This window comes from Elgaria multicarinata, chromosome 8 (assembly GCF_023053635.1).
Source record: "Elgaria multicarinata webbii isolate HBS135686 ecotype San Diego chromosome 8, rElgMul1.1.pri, whole genome shotgun sequence".
In the NCBI taxonomy this organism is placed as follows: Eukaryota; Metazoa; Chordata; class Lepidosauria; order Squamata; family Anguidae; genus Elgaria; species Elgaria multicarinata.
In genome coordinates, this window is record NC_086178.1 from 107,830,850 (window position 1) to 107,854,004 (window position 23,155).

At 42.0% G+C, this 23,155-nt stretch overlaps 1 protein-coding gene across 1 annotated transcript in view; it reads right to left on the reverse strand.

The window, feature by feature from the left end:
• Window positions 1-23,155, reverse strand: part of ZMIZ1 (zinc finger MIZ-type containing 1) — a 476,022-nt gene that overhangs the window by 170,600 nt on the left and 282,267 nt on the right. The window contains exons 6-7 of the mRNA XM_063133162.1: window positions 15,103-15,216; window positions 4,937-5,042 (exon numbers count right to left, since the gene is read on the reverse strand). Coding sequence (XP_062989232.1) covers window positions 4,937-5,042; window positions 15,103-15,216 — 220 coding nt within the window. The remainder of the gene's footprint in view (window positions 1-4,936; window positions 5,043-15,102; window positions 15,217-23,155) is intronic.

Here is a 23,155-nt window from a genome sequence, read left to right on the forward strand (position 1 = left end):
TTGGCAAAAGTAGCCACTGTGGCTTCTCCGCGCACCCCTGTGCATGCCACACACATGACTATCATTTGCATAATCACACACAATGCAGCATGGGTTGGTATGTTATCTGACACACCCTACAGTTCCTACTGAAAGACATGGGTTGTAGGATGGTTAAAAAGCCACCCCCGCCACATGCTGGTTCGGACGACACAACAATCCATGCTGCATCGTGGGTAATTATGCAAATGATGGTTGTGTGTGCAGGGGCGGGGACACACACAAGAAATCACAATGGCTTCTTTTACCAATGTGATCGTCAGAACCCTACCACAGAGTTGTAAGGCTCAATAAGCAAGTAATACGAGACTTACATTATAATAGCACATTCTACACCCAAAATCCTGCTTGGGTTAATATTAAAATGAAAAAATGAGTACTAAAAAGGTAATCTAGGGAGGTAGTCATGTTAGTCTGTTGCAGCAAAAGCAACAGAATCTTGTGGCACTCAGAGCCCACTTCATTAGATGTCATCTGATTCTGTTCAATGAAAACTTATTCCGTCATGAATTTTTTGGTCTTTAAGGGTCTACAAGACTCTTTGGTGCTTCATTTCATCATTGTACTGAACATATGTTCCTTCCTGTCAATTCTCTTGACTCTAAGTAGACTAATAAAGCATGCAGATTCATTTAAACTCAGTCTTCCTATCACAGTTTATAGCAAGGTCTTTCAGCCCTTTTGTCACCAATGGCAAATTAATTTTAGTTATACTTGTGATGTTTTCCTCAAACTAGTCACTTTTGAAATATTACGTATTTATTAAAAGAGCTGGATAAGACAGCAAGGAAGTTGTTCTCTAAAATTACATTATTCCCTGATGTTCTTTGAAGTCCCATCATGCTAAATACAGGGCTTTGGGGGGAACAGCCTACAAAACAAGCTCTATGTGGAGGAAATCCTTTCCCAACTGGCAGCCATACAGGAAGTACAAATGCCAATCCTTTTAACCATAACGCAGCGACTGATTCTAATAAGGAGATCTTCGCTCACAGAAAAGGTAAGTGCTTTTGCTAAGTCCGTGACTTAAAGGAAAGACATTCAAGGTCTAGCCTTCTTAGAAAGGCAAGCCTTTGGATCTCTAGAATATCTTTGGATATTGCAGTATTCTGAAATATTGCAGAAATGGGGAAATCGCTCTCAAAAAATACCTGTGAATTACCCCGATTTAGCCTCAATTTGTTTTAAATTAAGTTATCTCTGTTTAAAAGTCATGCATTGACTGATTGATTGATTGATTGATGGCTACCGAGGTGCATACTGAACTCAGAGCCATTTATAAGCACCAGGGGAGAAAAAGATAGTAGTTACAGTGTAGATAACTTGTACACAACCTATGTGTGACAACATGGGGAAGAGTTTTACACACTAAAACACATTTGCGGATCACAGGTGGCAGTGATCCACAAATGGGTCACATCCATATTTTAAATGGAGCCAAGCTGTCGTGATTCCAAGACCTCCTGCCAAGATGTTAAGACAATAAAGAGGTCTGTGCAATCCACAAAGCATTATTCAGCAAATAGACATCTCTCCACACCCAAAGGGAGTGTGAATGCTAGGAGTTATCTCTAAGCTTAATTAGCCTAACAAAGCAACGCAGTTGCCTATCAACTAAATGGACAGTTTCCTGCCATGGTCAACAGGCATTCACTGAATCCCTCCTTCAGGGAGGGTCTTCAAACTTGTAACCTTTGGCGAGTGGCTAGCCTAGCGGGCCGCCTCCCGCCTCTTCTCAACTCTGCCCACTTGACCTGTGGCAGACTTTGGGACCTGTCAATTCCAATGTTCCCTCCCCCTCCAACAAAAACTGAGCTTCCACAAGCAGGGAAGCTGATCTCTGAGCCTGAGCATTCTGTGCAATAAGCTCCTGAGAAGGTTCCTCCTTGACTCCTGGAGAGTCTTGGAGAATTTCTTGTCTTAGCTGGTCTTCTTCTTCAGCCTCTGAGTCTGATTTGGGATAAATACCAGAGGACTGATCCTGATCCTGACACCAACTTTCCAACATGATCCTCAATGCAAAAAGAATTAGTTCCTTACTAATACGAATGCTTGCTGTATAGACTGTTTGAACTTAAGTAGCTCACTAAAGAAATTTCTTAACAACCAGATGTAAGGAAAAAGATCCAACTGTAAAGACTCTGTCCAGATTGCATAGCAAGTAAAGGAAAATAAATGCTCCAGTAACAGAGGCATGTAAATAGCCATTTGCCTGGTCACCCATGATCATAAAGAATCTTATCTAGTTGACTAAGCAGAGAATGTTTATACAACTTTTTTTTTCTTTTTGGACACAAATAGTATACAATAGTTGTAAGGGTAGTGCTTTTTTCCCCTGTGGGCTAGCAACATTTGGGAATATATTTGCAAGGTTGCAATAGCCTGCTAAATCCAACACTTTGGAAAACATTGCATCAAAAAGATGGTAAGAACTGGAAATAGGAAACAGAAACTCTTGTTTTATCCTAATGTAGGACTTGTATTTCATTTTCACATATGAAGTGGCTCTAACAGAGCAAATTGGGAAGGCAAATCCATGACAGGAAAAAGAATTATTTGAGACAAGTAGGTTGGATACACAAAAGGCAGCTGATGCCTTAACAAGGAACAGTCAAACCCTTAAATCAGGGGTGGCCAATTTATGGCCTTCCAGATGTTTTGGCCTACAACTCCCCTCAGTCCTAGCCAGCATAAGCCAATGGTGAAGGATGATTGGAGTTTATTTATTTATTTATTACATTTTTATACCACCCAATAGCCGAAGCTCTCTGGGCAGTTCACAAAAATTAAAACCACAATAAAACAACCAACAGGTTAAAAACACAAATACAAAATACAGTATAAAAAGCACAACCAGGATAAAACCACGCAGCAAAAATTGATATAAGATTAAAATGCAGAGTTAGAACAGTAAAAATTTAAATTGAAGTTAAAATTAAGTTTGTATGCCAAAACTTCTGGAGGGCTACAAGTGACCTACCCCTGTCTTAAATGACAATTGAATTAGGCAGATACTTGAAGACGTGAACCTTCTGCAAAGTTCATCAGACTGGTTGTACCTCCAACTACGTTCTGTTATAAAATTCTGCATGCGACAAGAATTAAATGAAATTCAAACAGAGATCTATGCCAAAGCACAACATGTTACATACAGCACAATAAACACTTGTGCCCCATTTCAGAAATAATATACACATTTCCCCCTAGCAATCCTGTGTTTATCTCCTAACACTAATGTTGGCGGAGAGGGGCTAATGTAAACTGAACTGGCAAGAGGAAAGGGGTGCTTAACCCTCTTCCCATCCACCAACTAATTCTTTCCTACAACTCTTTGCCCAGCCTTTTCCCCACAGATGGCTCAAAGACCAGGAATAAGACTGGGGGAATAAAGGCCTGATGGCAGGGCAGGAAAGAATCTGTGGTTGGAATGGCTAAGCATCTGCTTGCCTGCTGATTCTCCCTTGGAGATCTATCCTTCAAACGCAATGGCTGCATTCAGAAATAACCCTAAATAGTTCAATGTTATGTGTATGAGCCTTGGGCTCATCAGCTATCCCCTCTCTTTCTCTGGCATTACCACAAAGAGGAGATTAGAAGTGTTCACTTCTGTTTCTTAACTATGATTCAGGGAAACAAACTAACTTCAAACCATGGTTAATGATCTTGGCTTGTTTTCCTAAATCACAGTTAAGACTAACCATCTCATCTGGGTTCAGTCATAATGATAACTGGGGTTAGTTGAAAAGAAGCGAACGCTTCCAATCTTCTACTTGACGCTGCACTGGAGCAAGAGAGGCAGAAGGTGAGTGCATGAGTCTGAGGTTTTTCAGTTAACACAAAACCATTGTTTAATGTTATATCTCAACCCAGTCACTGCACTACCATTGACCAGTAAAAGTATGTTTGTCAGAAAACATGTAGTTCAGCCCAGAGATTACCTTTATCTAGGAAAGTTATTGTGTAGAATGTGACTCTAACAGCCGTCTGAATAATGGTACAATCCAAAATACCCAAAAGCTCTAAGATAAACATCAGACCCCAGAACCACAGAAGAACCACATGCACAACTACAGCCAGTCACATTGCTGAAGTTTTGCCTCTTCAGTAGGAATAAACCTGTTCCTTCACTTCCCACATATAGATATTGCATGTTTGAGACACTTCTCTGAAAAAATGGATATGCAGTTTTTGCAACACAAATCCAGAACATTGCATTGTATCTCATGTATGTAACCCTTTCCATATTTGGTACATAAAGAACTTAAGATTTTTTTAAAAATAAAAACCAAATGTGGAAGAAAGCAAACCTGAGCTATTTACTCATCCATAGGCTTGATTGTACATCATGTTCTCCATTTGAAAGCGCAGAATCTTGTTAGGCAATGCAAAGCAGAAATTAATCACTGTTGCAGATCACTTCAGCAACTGGCTTCACTGAATATTATACTATACATCCAATTACTGCACCATTTTGTTCCTAGATCACATGGTCATATTTTTAAAACCGCTGCCTGCTATGGACACTTATTTGCAGCCTCACATTTTGTATTGAGAGTGGAAAATCACAATATTCACAACAACCCTACGCTTTGGGAATGTGAGAAACTGCAGTGGGAATGTCAAAGAAACCTCAGTCTGGGTCGTACATACACCCACCCCTCCACTCCCCTGGACAGCATCTCATTGGACTGCTGGCATGGAGAATAACTGACATAGCTGGAGGAACAGAGAAGAGGGACCAAAGTCAGGATTCTCATTTCAGTGCATTGTACAAGCAATACTAAACATATGACAGAAGCCTATCAACGCCCTACAGAAGAGCAAAGTACATTGCAAAATGTGTCAAGATTGTCTCTGTCAAGAGGCCACTACTAGAAAGAAAATCGGCTTTTCCTACCAGCTGATTTTGGTGTGAACTTGTCCCTGTTGGCTGCACAAACGGCCAGCAGCCTGTATCCAAGGTCCAGGTCAAAGCCCTGCTGTGCTGCCACTCTGCTAACAACCTGAGAAGAAGGAAGAAAGAGTTACTGCACAATCACCACTTGGTTGCCAATGTGTCTGCAATATAAAGAACAGTACCAGGGAGGTTGGTTCTTTTGGTTTTGAAATCAATGTTGCCCTTTTATGATGCAAGATGGCCATTAATACCCATCTCATTCAGCTTAAACATACAACCCCATGGACCAAGCCACAGCTATTCCCATTTACAGAGTGTGGAACTGAAGCTGAGAGACGGCAGCTTGGCACAGCATCATACAGATTGTCGAGGACGTCGCTTGAACGTCAGTTCGTGTCCAAGCCCATAACAACCTATTCAGGTTCTTAAACACAGTGTACTTTGAATTGAGAGGCACCATTTGTCTTTTTGCCGTAAGAGACTCTTCAGACCTAAAGGTAAACTACCAAGGGTTGAAAGTAAGCAAGCTATTAAGCGAACGTTTAATGGAGACAGCTGTTGAATATTTTACTGCATTTGAGACTTGGCCTGAGTTCTTAATTACCAGACTACTTCAAAGAATAGTTTTGCCCCCTTTATATTTCTCTACTCAAAAGCCTGGTTCACACATAATGTTGGGGCCATGTGAGAGGGAGGGAGCCCACTACCTTGCAACTGATAACCACTTCTGCTTTGTTTTTGGTTTGCAAAACAACACAAGAGTGTCCTGTTCCTGTGCAATGTCTAAAAAATTGGCACTCTAGGTTGTGGAGGGAGAAACAAACCATGGGTTGAAACTCTGGGTTGTTTTGTAAACCAGAAACAAAGAAGAAGCAGTGAATGGTTGCGAGGTAGCATGTGTGCTTGCTCCCATGCAGTCCCAACAACCCATAGGTTGTCGTTACATGAACTATCAAGAGGACAGAGAGAGAGAGAGAGTGGCAGAGAGGAAGACACACTAGGTTCAGGTAGATCTTGACGAGAAAGGAATTGTGTCAAGATCACATGCAGGGAGACTATGGCAAAGAGAGGAGTGGACCTCTGTGATGATGGGTAGATGTATGCTTTTACAATCAGGACCATTGTCTTAACCTCCTCAAGGTAGTACCATTAGAACTAAGAGCACTGCCTTTATGTACCCTGTCCACCCAACTCACAGATGTGATCAGTTCAGCAAGCCCTCCAGAATTAAAAAATAGCTTCAGTTCATACATAGTACGTACACGCTATATCACATGTGTATATTGTGTATTATTTATTTCCAAGTTGTGCCAACATTCCCTTAAAATAGAAAGTTAAAGACAAACAGTAAGACATTACTATTGAGTGACATTATTTTTCATTAATTTAACACCAAGCTTTATTTTCAGTTATACCCTACTCCAAAGAGCTAACCACTCAAGAAATAAATGTTTTTCGGTCACCTCTGCTTCAATGCAAAGGCTCCTTGGTGAATTAAAGAGGGCATTCATTAGTGCGCAATTATCTGTGTCCAACACCGGCTTGCCATAAAACAATGATACAGCACAGAATGAGAAATAAAGATATGTGATAACCCATAAATGGTAATGAAATGTTCCTATTCTGCATTAACTAGTCAGCACAATTACATGGCTCTTATTAAACTAAACTGCCCTCCAGTATCCAGTTTTCCTAATTAACTACAAAGAATCACAACATGAATGATATTGAGATTGATGAATGGATGGAGAGTTTGTTGCTGTTGTAATTTGAAAACCAAAAGCTAAACATTTGCAGAGGAAGCGGAAGTCTAGAAGTTATTCCAGTATCACATTAGCACCCTCCCACTTAGGTTACCAATGGATCAACACTACACAACCACACTTCTTGAGTGCTTGTTCAGCATCAGATTTGATTTGTTAGACTTTAAGATAACAGAAAGCACATTGCTGTTACATCGGATTTCGTTTTTAGAAGAACTTGCAGGTGTTCTGCGCGTTCAAGTGGAAGCAACATGAAAGGGACAGTATGCGTGTGTTCGGACGACACGTTAGTCCGTCTGTGAAGTTGGGAATAGCCAGCTTCACAGACGGTTATTGAGGGGTACTCCCTACACAACATGTTGCTACACACCCATGGAGCGGTTCAGGCTCCGTCGAGTGGACTATTGGTCAATGTGGTGCTTGAGTGACACAGCCTCCACCCCTCTCCCCACCCTGTCATCTCCCTCAGTCCTCCTCGTGCTATCCCAGCAGTCTGTGCGCAGTAAAATCCATGGCAGCTGCCATTGCCAAACAGGAAACGCCACCGCTCCAACTCCATTGGCTCCTTCGCAGCTGTGGGCGGACCTCCCACTTTCCAACTGCTGTCAGGAACTGTGGCAAAGTGGCACTCGGCTGGTAATGCCCCCCTTCCCCCTTTGCACCTCTCCCACTCAGTTTGCCCACTTCTCTTTCACGCACCCCAACCCCTCTCCGCCCCTGCTCTCTGCGCGCCCTCTCAGCGATCTGCCTTGTTGCCGCACCACCCGCTCGTGCTCTTCGCTCCTCTGATGCCATGTTTCTCGCCTGCCCAAGGGCCAATACTTCCCTTGCTCGGCTCCGTCCATTTTCTTCTGCTGCCCCTTACGCCTGGAACGCTCTTCCAGAACATTTGAGAACTACAACTTCAATCGCAGCTTTTAAAGCTCAACTAAAAACTTTTCTTTTTCCTAAAGCTTTTAAAACTTGATGTTGTGCAGACTTTATACTGTTAGTTTTACCCTACCCTGTGCCTGCTTACCCTACCCTGTACCTGTTTGCATTCTCTTCCCCTCCTTATTGTTTTACTAGGATTTTATTAGATTGTAAGCCTATGCGGCAGGGTCTTGCTATTTACTGTTTTACTCTGTACAGCACCATGTACATTGATGGTGCTATATAAATAAATAAATAAATAAATAAATAATAATAATAATAATAGTTTCCAAACAGTCTTCAAAGCCGACCCTTTGCCATATGTTGTAAAAGTTAATCCTAGGGGTTACCAGGCCGTGGGTCATGCCTGTCAGGACTTGTCCAGGCTGTCCTGTCTGCCAGCCCAACACCTTTCTTTTACAGAGCACTATGATGTCACAGTGTACGAAAGGTCACAATGTACATATATACAAACAAGGGAAAAGGAAAGGAAAGGAACCTCTCGTGCAAGCACTTGAGTCATTGCTGACTCCTAGAGGATATATTTCGCTGACGTTTTCTTGGCAGACTTTGTAGAGGGGTGGTTTGCCATTGCCTTCCCCAGTCGTGGTTACATTTCCCCCAACTAGCTGGGTACTCATTTTACCGACCTCGGAAGGATGGAAGGCTGAGTCGACCCGAGCCGGCTGCCTGAGAACCAGCTTCCGCTGGGATTGAACTCAGGCCATGGGGAGAGTTTCAGCTGGAGTAACTGCCGCTTACCACTCTGCGCCACACGAGGCTCATGAAAACAAACCAGAAGGAAAAGAGCATGGTTTAATTTGGGCTGGATCTGAATTCAAGAAGAGGTGGCCCACTCCTGTGAGGCTTTGATGGTGGATTTTGGATGCCATAAATGTGGCAGAGAAGAGAGGAATGGAGACAGATCTGATCTCTGGGTCATGATCTATTAGGACATTTTCCTGTGTAGGTCTCACTGAGACAGACAGGAGAAGGACAAGAGCCCAGGAGAGGTCTTGTATAGCTCCTGTTCATTTTATTAACAGCTGAGTGGTGGATTGCACCTTATATTTACTAACAGAAGGAGTGATATTTAGCCAACTCTACTATTCTATGATTCATGCGTCTCTGACATTGAACCACTATTTTGGCCCTCACACTATCCATGATTCAAAACTTGAAACTGTGTGGGAACTCGTGGGAAGCCTTCTCATGAAGGAGGCCCGGAGAAGCACATTTGCATGATGAAATCGCTTCATTCCTCTGACGAGAGATTTTCTAAAACATCCCACACATTTCTGAAATGATACAAGCCCCAAACCAATCAAGAACAACTAAACAGATATTCTCTAAATTAGGAAACAAACACTCCCATCTTGAACTGATGGAACGCAAATGGCAAATCTTGACCTGCAATTGTGGTAACTTATCCAGGCCTGAAGGCTGGCAAAGAATCAGCAATGGAGGGTTAATTTAATTACGAAAACTAAGAACATTATTGTAATTGATTTCCATTTGTGTGGTAAATTACAGGGCATTTAGCAGGCTTCCAGTTAAACCACACAGCAGTCAAAATCTAGAAACTATTTTCAACCCCATTTTCAATACACAGAACATCATAGTTGTTCCATGATCAGACTGCTTCTGATCATAGCAGTCAATCCAAAGCACTCATTATACAAATTACCGTATTTCTTCGATTCTAAGACGCACTTTTCCCCCCATATAAACATCTCTAAAAACGGGGTGCGTCTTAGAATCGCGGGTGCGTTTATTATTTCTTAGAATCAAAGCTTCTTTTTCTGTTGGTGGTACTGAAATTAGCGTGAGTCTTACCATCGATGGTGTCTTAGAATCGAAGAAATACGGGTAAAAGTGTTCTGCTGGATCCAGCCAGTAGTTCACATTACTTAGCATTCTGCCAATGTCCTTATGCTATTCACCATCTAGCATAAACGAAGCTGCACAATGTGAATCAAGCTTTCCCCTATGAAGGCATTAGTGGCTGTTAAGGGAGGCACAAACATGTCTCCAATGGCCTTAACCCTGGGTTTTGTGCATAACTTCAGCTTATGCCAACCTAGGGCATGTCTACACCATGCCTTATCCCATGGATCACCCCGGGATCACCCCTGTGCATCCACATGACTCACAGGGGATCCCGGGGGCAGGAAAGGGAGATCCCTCCATTTCCCCGGGATAACTGGGATGGCTTTTGGCCCGTTTTTTCCCATGGTCTCGAGATCGTCCCGTCCCGACCGCAGGAGGTGTGGGCGGCCACCCCAGTTTCATCCCAGCTCCTCGCAAATAAATGTGAGGAGTTAGGAACCAGGCACAGGGCACGGAGCTCTTCAAGTGCTCCGTGCCCATCGGGGGGGGGGGGAGGGGAGGAGAGTGGGGTCATTTTTAAAAAAACCTTTCTTTTTAGCTGGAGCACAGTTACGCTCCAGCTCCTTTTCTTTTTTTAAAAAATGGCGGGTGTAATGTCTTCCTTCCTCCCTGGACATCGCGAGCCGCATGTGAACGCAGGGGGAGGATCTCGCCATCAGCATATCGTGAGATCCTTCCCTCTCTGCCAGGAGGTGTAGACATGCCCATAGCCGTCCATGGAAGGGAGTTCCAGAGTCTGAGACAGCCATCAAAAAGGCCCTCCCTCACGTCCCTACCAAATTAATTGCTGATAGTGATGAGAAGTGAGAGAAGGGCCTCCCCCCACAGTCGTAGGCATAGGGGAGAAATCAGTCTTTCAGGTAGCCCAGACCCAAGCCAGATAGGGATTTATAACCAGCACTCTGAATTGTGCCCCGAAACAGACTGGTAAACAGGCAGTGAAGCTGCTTTTACAAGAGAATTACATGCTCTTGTAAAAGCCTCGATGTGGCCCGTCGACAGCCTCGCTGCATCTATACCCACCTTCTGCACTTCATTTGCAACCAGGGTGCTGCATTTTATCTCGAACCAGTGGAAAAGCTGGCATCAACTGGCAAAAGAATGCTCCATTTGCTGTTTCATGAGATCAGAACCCTGAAAACATCCTGATAAAAATAGTTTGCTCTCATTATTCTGCACCTAGAGGAGGGCTGGCTTTACTCCATTGAAACAGGGGAAGACACCTGACAGCGCAGGAGCCAAACCTGCCGCCCAGTGCCTCTTTCCCCCTTTCTATGCCTTTTATCTGCTTTCCTGCAAAGCCAAGGCATAGGTAAACCAGCAACTACGCAGCCTATGTTCTCTTTATTATGTATCCCACCGGCCGACTCCTGTGTGCCAGGTGATCCAAGACACCAGGCAAATGGGAAGAAGCAGCTGCAGTGTCTGCATTGCTATTCATGCCGGGAAAAGAGAGGGTGAATGATCCTATTTATTTATTTATTTATTTATTTATTTATTATTACATTTTTATACCACCCAATAGCTGAAGCTCTCTCCTAGTAAGTCAGTGGGGTGAGCCAATGTGGTTGGCCCTTGCTTAATTCAAAATATGCACACACACCCCGTTAAAAAAAAAAAGTTGCTGTTCAGGATGAGAAGAGTGTTCCCTTCTATCAAAGGATATGATAGAGCTGGGAAAAGTGCAGAAAAGAGCAGCTAAAATGATTAAGGGGGCTGGACCATCTCCCCTAGGAGGGAAGGTTACATCAGCTGGGATTGTTTAGCTTGGAGAAGAGGAGGCTGAGGGGCGACATGACAGAAGTGTACAAAATTATGCATAATATGGAGAATGTGGACAGGGAGACCTTGGGTCATCCCATGAAACTGATTGGTGGGAGATCCAGGACAAATAAAAGGAAGGACTTCTTCACACAGCGCATCGTTAAATGATGGAACTCACTACCACAAGATGTAGTGATGGCTACCAATCTGGATGGCTTTAAAAAGGGGGTTGGATAAATTCCTGGAGGCAAAGGATATCCATGGCTACTAACCCTGATGGTTGCACATTATCTCCAGTATTCGAGGCAGTAAGCCTGTGTGCACCAGTTGCTGGGGAACATGGGCGGGAGGGTGCTGTTGCACCATGTCCTGCTTGTTCATCCCCGGCCAACGGCTGGGTTGGCCACTGTGTGAACAGAGCGCTGGACTATATGGACCCTTGGTCTGACCCAGCATGGCCCTTCTTATGTTCTTATATTCTAAGGGCTTACAGCAAATAGAGCTACGGTATCTGGTTCAAGCGGATGAAATGATCACAGGCTGAGAGGGGCAAGTTAAGAATCTACTGAAGGCAAATGAGTGTGAAAGGGAACAAGGCAGCAGGTGCTGGCAAGATCAGGGAAACTGAAGGGAGCCTTTCGGAGTGCAAAGGAGGAGTGAGAACAGGCAACAACAGGAAGAAGGAACAGAGTCTGCAACCTGCAAGCTGTAAGTGGCGAGTTACACAGACAAGGAACCTACAGGAAAAGAAACGTTGTGTAGGAACAGGAAGAACAAACCATGAGCAGGGAGAGAGGGGTGCACAAGGAGAACAGCTGGGTAAAAAATCATAATAATCTTGGGCCCAAGAGTTTCACGAAACCCAACAAAAACAAGCAGTAGCTCTAAGGAATGGGTTCCAATTTGGCTCCCAGATAGCTCGGAGTTCAAGACTTCCCTTGAGTGCTGATCCTGACATTAGAAAACATTTGGCTGCAAAGAAAGGTGGCAGGGGCACGCTCTGATGCAACCCTGAATTCTGACAACAGGAAACCACATCCAGCAGTCAGCCCACTATTTTCCCCCCTCATTGTGAAAGAACAACATTCCCCCGCTTTGCAACTTGCAAGCATCCTTATTTTCGGGCTGAAAACCACAAAAGGATTAACTTGCCGTAGCTTGCTCTGCTTCCCTTATCGCACCATCATCATGCTAAGATAATGTCTCTCTTAACCTAACTCTCCTGCTAATCAAGAGCTTCATAACTGTTCATTACAAAATTCGCTTTGAATTACGGTGCACTTCTCAGGGAATTGCTTCGCTGGCAGAAAGAGGCAAGAGCATTCGCCCCCTGCTGGCACTGGAATGAATTTCATCCCATTCCATTTTTGTTAGCTTCTTGGTTACATTTGCCAGCTAACTCAGACTGTTCTCTGCTTAGGCATCTGCGTGCACTTCAGTTTATCCACATATTTATTTCTATCTCACTTTTCTACAGTATCTGCACTCAAAGCAGCATGCAGTTAAAGTAAATACATATAAAAAGAAATGTTAAGACACAGTAAAGCTAAAAACAACAGCTCTAAACTAGAACAACTTAAAAGTAGCAGAAGGAATATTTGCAATTGCAATTGTGCTGACTGGATCCCCTGCCAATATCGTTAATGACGAACAAGTTACAAATCAGGAACTTTTCATAAGAAAATGAACTGGAGAGAGAATAATTCAGTGAAGAAAAAATAGACTTCAGTGTTGAGGATCTAATGGGGGTATGTCTCAGGCAGAAACGGGAGTTATGTTGCACACATTCCATTTTAAATGATGTTTCAAAAGAAAGGTCCTGGATATGAACTCTTGCTCCTGTTCCTTAGAACCAGAGCTTTTCAGGATACCCCTGCTTCCACATTCACAAGCAGATGTCCAGTCATTTAAAAAAAAGGAAGAAAAAACTCTTAACATGTCTTATGGTTGCTTTCCGTATTACATTCGTTACATAGTGGACTTGCTTTGATAATGCACAATCCTATATGTGTCTATTCAGAAGTAAACTTCACTGAGTTCAATGGGGCTTATTCCCAAGTAAGTGTGTTTAGGATTGTGTGCTAAAATCACTTTCATGACTAAAAACTATTAATACTTAGGTAGGGTGAGCCTTGAGAATCAAGATTGCTTCCACAACAGATTCCTTTAGTGCTGCTGAGTCATTGCTTTTCCACAATTAGCTGGAGGTGTGATTAAAACAGAGTTTTCACACAGCACTTAATTTAGCACTGTTTTATCCAGAAATATCCTTCTGCATGGCCAAAACATTTCCCCTAATGTTTAGTCCCATTCAGAAAAGGCTCCCCGCAATGCTGATAAAGTTTCCTCCATGCAAATTCTGCCCATTTTATTGCTTCCTGTTCAGAGTAGTTGGGGGATTAGGGATGAATTTCTCCTTAATTATTCAGGTTCTGTTCCCCATGGGAGTCAGGGCGTGGAGGGAGCTTTAAAGTACCAGTTTCCTTTTAGTATGGTTTCTTTTCTTTCTTACATAGCAAAATAACACTATTTTACTATAAAATAAATAAATAAATAAATGCAACCCCCAGTAACTAAACCCCCATCTCTGCTTGCCCCTCCTGGAGGGAACAGAAGCTGAATAATTATGGTGCAATCCCCCAGTTGTGCTGAACAGGAAACAATAACAGGGGTGGAAATTGCAAGGATGAATCTTTTTTAATTTAAGACACAGTAGGCCTTAAAGGCTTTAATAACACTCTGTATCTCCATACTGAATTGCTGGTGCTAGCAATGCCTATCTGAAAAACAGAATACTGGACTGTAATGATTTTGGCAACAAGCTTAAAGGATCAGAAGTGGTTTAGCTTCAGCAGCAGAAATGTGTCATGAATCTTCACGCTATTTCCGTGTTCCCATATTACAGGGGCATGAAGCCAAGAGAATTCTGTAGCTTTACCCAACCTGGTGCACTCAAGATATAAAGGACTGCAACTCCCATGATTCCTAGGCAGCATGTTTGCTTAGGGAGGCTGTGACTGAGGTGAATTTGAACTGGTGACTTCCTGGTTCACAACACACACTTAGCATCATATGCAGCAGCTCACTCCATCTTATTGAACACGTTTGTGTGAAGCTTCAAACTTTCTCAGCAGTAGCTGTGTGAAGAGAGTGGTGATGTCACAATCCTGTCAACCAATGGGAGGCATTTTCAATCTCCACTGTTGCTAGATTAAGTTTAAAGTATGTGAAAATTGTAACAGCTACAGTAACAACTCTTGCTCCTCTATCTATTTAGTGTGTAATTAAACACAATTAAGGGACTGATGTTGAAATCTGAGAGTTGGGGAGGAGAACCCATTGCCTTCATCTAAAACAAATCTAAAAACTCTTTAGCTCAATTTGGTATAGCCTCCCTTTGACTGTAGCCATATGTAGCTGACATTCACCCCATTCAAATTACTTGTTATGTGAATATTTTGGATGTCTTCCAGACTAGTCAGATCAACTGAAATACCCAAGATTTGCACTGACTGGAAGCTTCTTTTGAGAGTTGCTGTAGAGTAGTGGCTAAGGGAATAAGCTACAAATCAGGAAGTTCTTGGTTTGAATGAATGACCTGGTTTGCACATAGTGCTAGCCCATAATTTGGATTGTTGAATTCTGAAAACTCTAGTACTCTGTGAGAGAAAGGGTGAAGAGATGAAGGACGAGAAATAAGAGGGTAAGAGTGCACTGCATATAACCCCACAACTCCCATCCTCTGCCCCTTCCCCCAATCCCAGGCACCCTCAGGCACCCACAGACTACATATAACAATGGAAAGAATATTTCATTGCTGCACAGGAGGTGACATACCGTCAAACAGCCCATCAGACTCTGTTCAAAGGGCCTCTGGAAGGCTCTTGGGTCACCACACCAGTCCAGGAGTTCTGTCGCTGCATTGTGGAAGTTGGCAGGATTCTGTAAGTGCTGAGAAAGAGAGAGAGGAAATTAAGTATAATTAAGTAAATACATGCTTTCTGGCTAAATGTGTTTTATATTAGGTATTTTATAGGTACATCTGGCATAGGTTATATACAATATCTAATTTTCTCTCTTGCTGATATGTACCAAAATCTGTAACCAATACTGGTAGCTAACTGTTCAACTGTAGCTATTTGACCTGGCTGAACGCCAACATTTTCAATTTGGCAAGTGGACCCCAACCGTATTACTAATATTCACGTGGCTTTGAAGTCCTGAAAATTACAATTTTTGTGTGGCCATTGGATTTTCACTAGAATCCTTCCTTTCTCAGGGACAAGGAATCAAGAAACCCAATTTATGTTGTCTAACTACCTCTATGCTTATTTATAAAGATATAGAATAAGTTCACATTCAGCTCCTGTTGCTCTCCTCCCATTTTCATCATGTCAATTAAATGCAAATTATGTTAAATATGTTCAACTGCAGTATACCGACTTTTTGTGTACTTCTCTCTCATGGCATATACCCATTGCAGCTCTCAGAACCGATCACATCGCTTATCAATAAGTAACCTGTGAGTTTCTTAGCTAGCATGGCGGGAACACAACCAGTGCCATCTGCATTTAAATCCCTGCTCAGGTATAGTTTACTGGGTGAACCTTGGGTCACTATGTCCCAGGCTAATCTACCTGGAAGGGTAGCTGCAGAGGTAAAATGGGGGAGCAAAAATAGGCCTGTAATGAAGAAAGTATAAATAAACCAAGTGGGGAAAGTAAATGGAAGGGTTCATAAAGCAATAAGAAATAGAGGAAAATTATTTTTTATTATTTATTTATTATTGCATTTATATCTTGCCTTTTTTCCTCCAAGGAACCCAAGGTGGAGTACATAATCCTCCTCCTCTCCACTTTATCCTCACAACAACAACCCTGTGAGGTGGGTAGGGCTGAGAGTCTGTGACTGGCCCAAAGTCACCCAGTGGGTTTCCATGGCGGAGTGGGGACTAGAACCCGGATCTCCTGACTCCCAGTCCAACACTCTAGCCACTACACCACACGGCTCTAACGATTGCATCTAAGGATGTAAATGACGCTGCCATAACTGAGCATACTGAGGATTACAGAAAAATAATCACCTTGCTCCTTCCTGGCACGAAAAAGAAGTGGCTTTGTTCATGCTGAAAACCTGCTGAGTGTATTCTTTACTTTCTCGTTCTCTGTGGGACTGACCCAATCACAGCCATGTTCTACAGAGTTCAATTTCTGCCTTTTTACATCAAAATACTGTTACCATGAAAATGATCAAGAAATGTAGAGGGCGGAAAGGATTTTGCCCTTAAGTCTCTACATAATTTGCTTTTCGACCCTTTCATGAAGACCGCTGTGATGGATGTCCATATTCCATCTATTTTCCTATCTAAGCATTTTCTACAAGAACTCAGTATTCACCTCAGTAGCTGAAGTTCTATATATAACTTTGGGGCTCAAACATTTAAAGCTAATATAATAATATATACAGCTACGGAGGAATATATACCACTATCCATAAGGGCATATGTACACTACACAAAGTCTATGTAGGCATTCACCTGCTCATGTGCAGACCTAAAGTATAGAGAATGACATGGGCATGCATGTAAGCCCCACCCCGAAACATCCATGGAGCCCTGATCACTGCAAGAAAGCAGAGTTCTTGATCATGCAAGTGCCGTGCATTCAGCTGAACGTGCTTACAAATACCTCTTCAGGCCTTCACGCTCAATAAGCAAAGGTCTCAACGGCAGCCAGGTGCGTGGGGATGTTGGGGGCTGGGGGTTTACATGAGCTTCCTGTCTCCCTCCCCACTTTAGCACTATATGTGTGCAGGCAGTGAAAGGAAAGCAGGGAACAGCAGTTCTTTGAGGAGGTCAATAGGGATTTCTTAACAGAGAAATCCCAGCTTTTAAACATCAGTTCCCAACGCTCTCTGTGGAAAGCCATGATAGGTAAACATGGTCCAATATATATATTTCTAGTGTAGATATGAACTAGATTTGCTACATGAAAGGCACATCCTCCTCCCCATCACGGCCAGCAATTTAGATCTCTTGAGAAAGGAAATGGTAAATATGGAACTATCCATATTTTCTCCAAATTCTGTACCTGGAAAATTAATGCTTACATATCTTAAGAGGAAAGCATAGCGGAAATCTAACCTCAGCCACAAACTTACTAGTTGACTTAAGGCAAGCCACTGTGTTCTCAGCCCCCCCATCTGAAACACGAGCCAGCGTGGTGGCACCTACATTATATGCTTTTAGATGCCAGGTGAAGACCTTTTTATTCTCCCAGCATTTTAACAGTCTATAAATAAATTTTAACTTGGTGTTTTAAATTTGTAATTGCTGCTGTTTTATCTGGTTGAGCTTTTATATTGTATTTTATACTATGATTTTATACTGTTGTTTTATACTTTGAATGTTTTTAATTTTTGTGAACCGCCCAGAGAGCTCCGGCTATTGGGCAGTATAGAAATGTAATAAATAAATAAATAAATAAATAGTGGCTAAAGTGTTGGACTGGGAGTCAGGAGATCTGGGTTGTAGTCCCCACTCGGCCATGGAAACCCACTGGATGACTTTGGGCCAGTCACAGACTCTCAGCCCAACCTACCTCACAGGGTTGTTGTTGTAAGGATGAAATGGAGAGGAGGAGGATTATATATTCTGCCTTGGGTTCCTTGGAGGAAAAAGGCAGGATATAAGTGCAAGCAAGCAATAAATAAATAAATAAATAAAATAGTGATCAACCTTATAAGCATATTGTAAAGATTACTGAGATGGTTGATGGTGTTCCGATGAAACACCATGGCTTGTTGTGCATTATTTAACCCACGACAAGTCGCGGCACCCACGGGCACCAAGTTGCATATTCAATCCCTGAACAGCATCTGTTGTATCGTGCGAATCTGGCAAGCATGGAGTTATGCGAGGATTAAATAACACTTGCATAACCCATGCTCACTGGGTTCACATGATATGACAACTCCTGAGTGGGGGTTGCATATTCAAAATGGTGGCTACACGTACCACAACCTCGCTATGGCAAAGTATTACATTTTAGCAGTGCAATTTAACTATGTAAGTACAGCCCAGAGGTGTGAGTACCCATATGTTTCGGTATAGCTATGTGGGGTAGGAAATTTTTCACTACTATATGTTTCCATGGAAAATTTGTGCTTCTAAAAATGCATTGTTTCCAGAAATTACTTAGTAACATAATGAATGACCACAACACAGGTCAAACCGTACAACTGTAATGGATATAATATTAGTCAAATCTAAAATATAAGTTGCCATTAATTTTATTTTCATGTGACTATCCTAAGGATGTGCATATATTTATGCACACAGATCTACAGGCATGCTAAAATTAGTGTGTGAACACTTTTCAATGTCTTTATTTCTTTTTCTTAAAATTAAGCTGTCATGTCTTAAAACATTTAGACAAATATAATTTCTAAATGAATCCCTGAATTTGTTGAAATATCACATTTCAACAATACAAAGTACACTTTACTTTTTTTTCCCTAATCAAGTATTTCAGTTCAACTACTATTTTTAGTTTTATTTACAAAATATCCATCAAACATGCTAAATCGGATCTACATAAATTTAGAGTAGCACAAAACTTTCATATTCAAATTTTTCTGAAAACTCACATTACTGAATGTGCACGCATCAAGGACGCTTACTCGCTATTGCTTGTCATATCATGTGATATCAACACCAAATCTCATCACATCCATTCCAATGCCATTTTTGTGTGTACTCTTAAAAATCAGTCAAGTGGCTGATTATTATTTTTTGCCATACTGATGTGGGAAAGCATTAACATACATGCATATGCATACACGCGCGCACACACACACACACACACACACACACACACACACACAGCCTAAAGTTGGAATCTTTGAAACCCAAGCTTCAACATCTTGTGTCCATATCTGCAATGCTGACAGGCAGGAGGAAAGCCAGGATGAAGATGGCTTGGATGTACCAGGAGAAATTCAAGGACAAATAGCCAGAACAGACAAGACAGGAGATTCAGGAAGATGTAAGACAAACCAAGACAATGAAATAGAAAAGACTTGACAAAGCACAGAGACAAGAAGCTTTAACTATGGCAGAGTTGCTGAGTATCCCAACAGGGGCTGTTGGGAGTCTAGACCCAAAGAAATCAGGCAATTTCTTCAGATGAATTCACATTTTATTTATTTATTTATTGCACTTATATACTGCTCCCATAGCCGGGGCTCTCTGGGCGGTTTACAGAAATTCTAAAATTAAGATAAAAACGAGTATACAAAATTTAAAATTCTAAAACACAGAACATACACACATAAAGCATTAAAAACCGTTAAAAAACTAAACATATGGGTGATTAAGATGTGCCGCCATATGCCTGGGCAAAGAGGAAAGTCTTAACCTGGCGCTGGAAAGATAGCAACGTTGGTGCCAGGCGAGCCTTGTCAGGGAGATCATTCCATAGTCTGGGGGCCACCACCAAAAGGCCCTGTCCCTCGTTGCCACACTCCGAGCCTCTCTCAGAGTAGGCACCCGGAGCAGGACCTTAGATGTTGAACGTAGTGACCGGGTATATTCACGTCGGGAGAGGCGTTCCATCAGGTATTGTGGTCCCAAGCCGTGTAAGGCTTTATAGGTCAAAACCAGCACCTTGAATTGGGCTTGGAAACATACAGGCAGCCAGTGCAAGCGGACCAGAGCAGGTGTTATATGGTCGAACCTTCTGGTTCCCAAAATCAATCTGGCCGCTGCATTTTGCACGAGCTGCAGCTTCCGAACCGTCTTCAAAGGCAGCCCTACGTAGAGCGTTTCAAGATAGAATGGAGTTGGAGACTTAACTGACAGGCAGAAGATCTGGTGGCATGTGGAGCACAGAGATTGGGAGCATGCTGCAGGATTATTGGGGGGAAACCTCAATGGAAATATGCTTCAAGTGTCATCAAATACCTTTGCACCGAATTCTGAGAACGGATAAAACGTACACTTCTGTTGACTGAAATCTGAAGGGCATCTCAGAGGTAGGTGGAGAACCTAATTATATTCTAGAAAGCGGTTTGAGATGTGTGGCAACAGACACTTCTCTAAGTAGAGAAGACAACGCAGATGATATCACATGCCAACATGTTTTAGATTCTGCACAAGAGCAGTAACAGTTCACCATGAAGAACACTCAAGGTTCAAGTTATCTCATCAAGGCACAAAGGCACACAAGAATGACAGCAACAATATGGAAAAAATAATAATCTCAGCACAGGCTCTCTGTTTAGCTTGATTTGTTGCGAAGAAAATAAGTACAGAATCTTAATTTAGGATAATGCATATTTTAGGGTGGGGTTTTCTTTTTCTTTCCTTTGAAATGTGTCAGGCTGGGAAGAGATCGAGCTAATTTGCCACATCTTAACTGCTCCTCAAAAGGAATGTCATGTAAATATGGCCTGTTTGAGTAGCAAACTACTTAACTATGCTAAACAAGTTACTGCATTTATTTATGGGATGTCGTGCCAAATTATGAAGGCTGACTCAAGCTGCCTGTTTGTTTTGCCCAGTTACATCTGCTCTGCTTCTTGCTTTAATTGAACTGCTAAACAGCAACACAACTAATGATGTGGGTGCTGAATGAGTGCGTTTATGTCAATCAAAGGTTGCCTGGGGCCCTTTGATACGTTGCTGCAGCAGCAGGGATGGCAATTTCCATGTCTTCTTTCCATGCTGCATAGCAATACTTGACAATCCAGCACCACATGGGTAAGGCCAATAATGCTAGATAATGACCGAGTTGGAAGGACCTTTGTGATAGGTCTCACACGTGGGCTTCCATCTTACACGTGTTACTCTGGTGTTGTGAGTTCATGTTGGGTTTCAAAGTTTTTTTGTAAGTAAGAAGACGGTCTGATTGAGCAACGAGGACGTACTCCTGAAATTTAAAGGATCTAAAATTGTGATGGTCTAAACAAAAATGAAAAATAAAGATCAGGCCCTACTTGCAGCCTCAGAAGTTGATTAAAAATGGGATACGTTACAGAAGAAAGAAAATGGAAGGGGTAAAAGAGGATCTGTTTGGAAAAACCAGAGTGAAGATACATGATTTGCAAGTTTATTATTGCGAGTTTATTATTACTTATTAAAACAATTTCTAGGCCATCTTTCAGGGCAGGATTCCTCCCAAGGCAACTTACAACAATTAAATAGACCAATGCAATTTTCATTAAAATGACAACACACGTTTTCTGGGGAAGGCCAGAAAACTGCAATATTGGGATGTGAAGGACCCTCGGTGGCAACCCATTCCAAAGGTGTGGGGCTACTGAGGAAAAGGCCCTCTCTTGTAGGGTGACCATATTTTGGAAACCAAAAAGGAGGACAACATGGTCGCCCCCCAAGGGGGCGTGTCCAGTACCAAGGGGGCGTGCCCACCTGAACATAGCCTTGGTCACATGTCTGATTTTACAGAACACATTTAAGACAAATCTGTTCTACATAACATCTTAATGTTAAAATCACTGAAATAAAGAACAAGAGATTCAATGTATCTGAAATTAACTTCACTCACTCCTACTTTTGCAGGTTTTACTGTACTTTGAAGCTTTTGCTATACTCTTTGTGTTACATTCTCCCCTTCCCTCAAATATCTTTTCTGACTGTATCTTCACTCATTGCAAGCTGCTGCTGTTGTTAACAGGGTTTGCTACTGGCCCCAGATCTGTTTTAAATTTGGTATGGCTAAAGCTCTACCTAAAAGCTATCATGGTGCCAACTTCCAGCTCTTTATCTTTAAAAATGACAGTTTAAAAAATAATAATTTTAAAACCTCAATTTTAAAAAAATTCCTAAAAAATCAATGGATGAATGGATCTATTTCAAATTTGGTGTGGCTAAAGCTCTACCTAAATCCTTTCATGGTGCAAAGTTTCATCTCTTTATCTATAAAAATGACGCTTTTAAAAATAATAATTTTAAAACCTCAATTTTAAAAAAAATCCTAAAAAATCAATGGATGAACAGATCTTTCAAATTTGGTATGACTAAAGCCCTTCCTAAGAGCTACGATTGTGCCAAGTTTCATGTCTTTATCTTAAAAAATGACAGAGTTATAAGCATTTTTGTTAATTCCCATTAGAGCTGCTTTTTGGGGGGAAAATCCGGATTTCCCCTCCCCCTCCCGGATTTGCCATCAAAAACCGGGACAAATCCAGGCAGATCCGGTCATATGGTCACCCTACTCTCTTGTGTATTTGCCAACTAACTGCCCTCAAAGATGAGCAAGTGAGAAGACTTACTTCTGAGTAAACAGAAGTATAGGGTTGCAGAGCACTTCTTTCCAGTTTGCTGTTTTAGACACACACACAAAAGCTAATGAGCAACCACACTATTAAAAGTCAGTTCTATATGTGTTTACTCAGAAGTAAGTCTCTTTCTGTTCAATGAGTTTTACTCAAAGGTAAGCATGCATCAGATTTTAGTATGACTTGGATGTAAATGCAGTTGAAATCAATGGGATTTACTCTTGAGTAAGGGAACCAGCAGATCTCTATTTTGTGAACTTGGAGATGCACAACTTTGCATGATCAAAGTAAAGGAGAATTGATCCTTCACAAATACAAACAGGTGGAATTTTAGAAGGAAAAAAACCCCTTACATTTTGAGTAACAGCAATGTGAACCAATCAGACACCGCCGTGTGTGTATGTGGGTGGGACGCATGCAATGAAGGCACAGGGTGGTCTTTACATTGCTCTTGTACCCTCATTAGCCAAGTTCTCCCAAAGACAGCATCTGAATGGTTCAGAGTGCTGCTACTGAAATGTAAGTATTTTTTTTCTTTTAAAAGTGTTGGGTGCAGCAGTGTTTTGGCAGTGGGACCAGCCAAGCCAGGTGA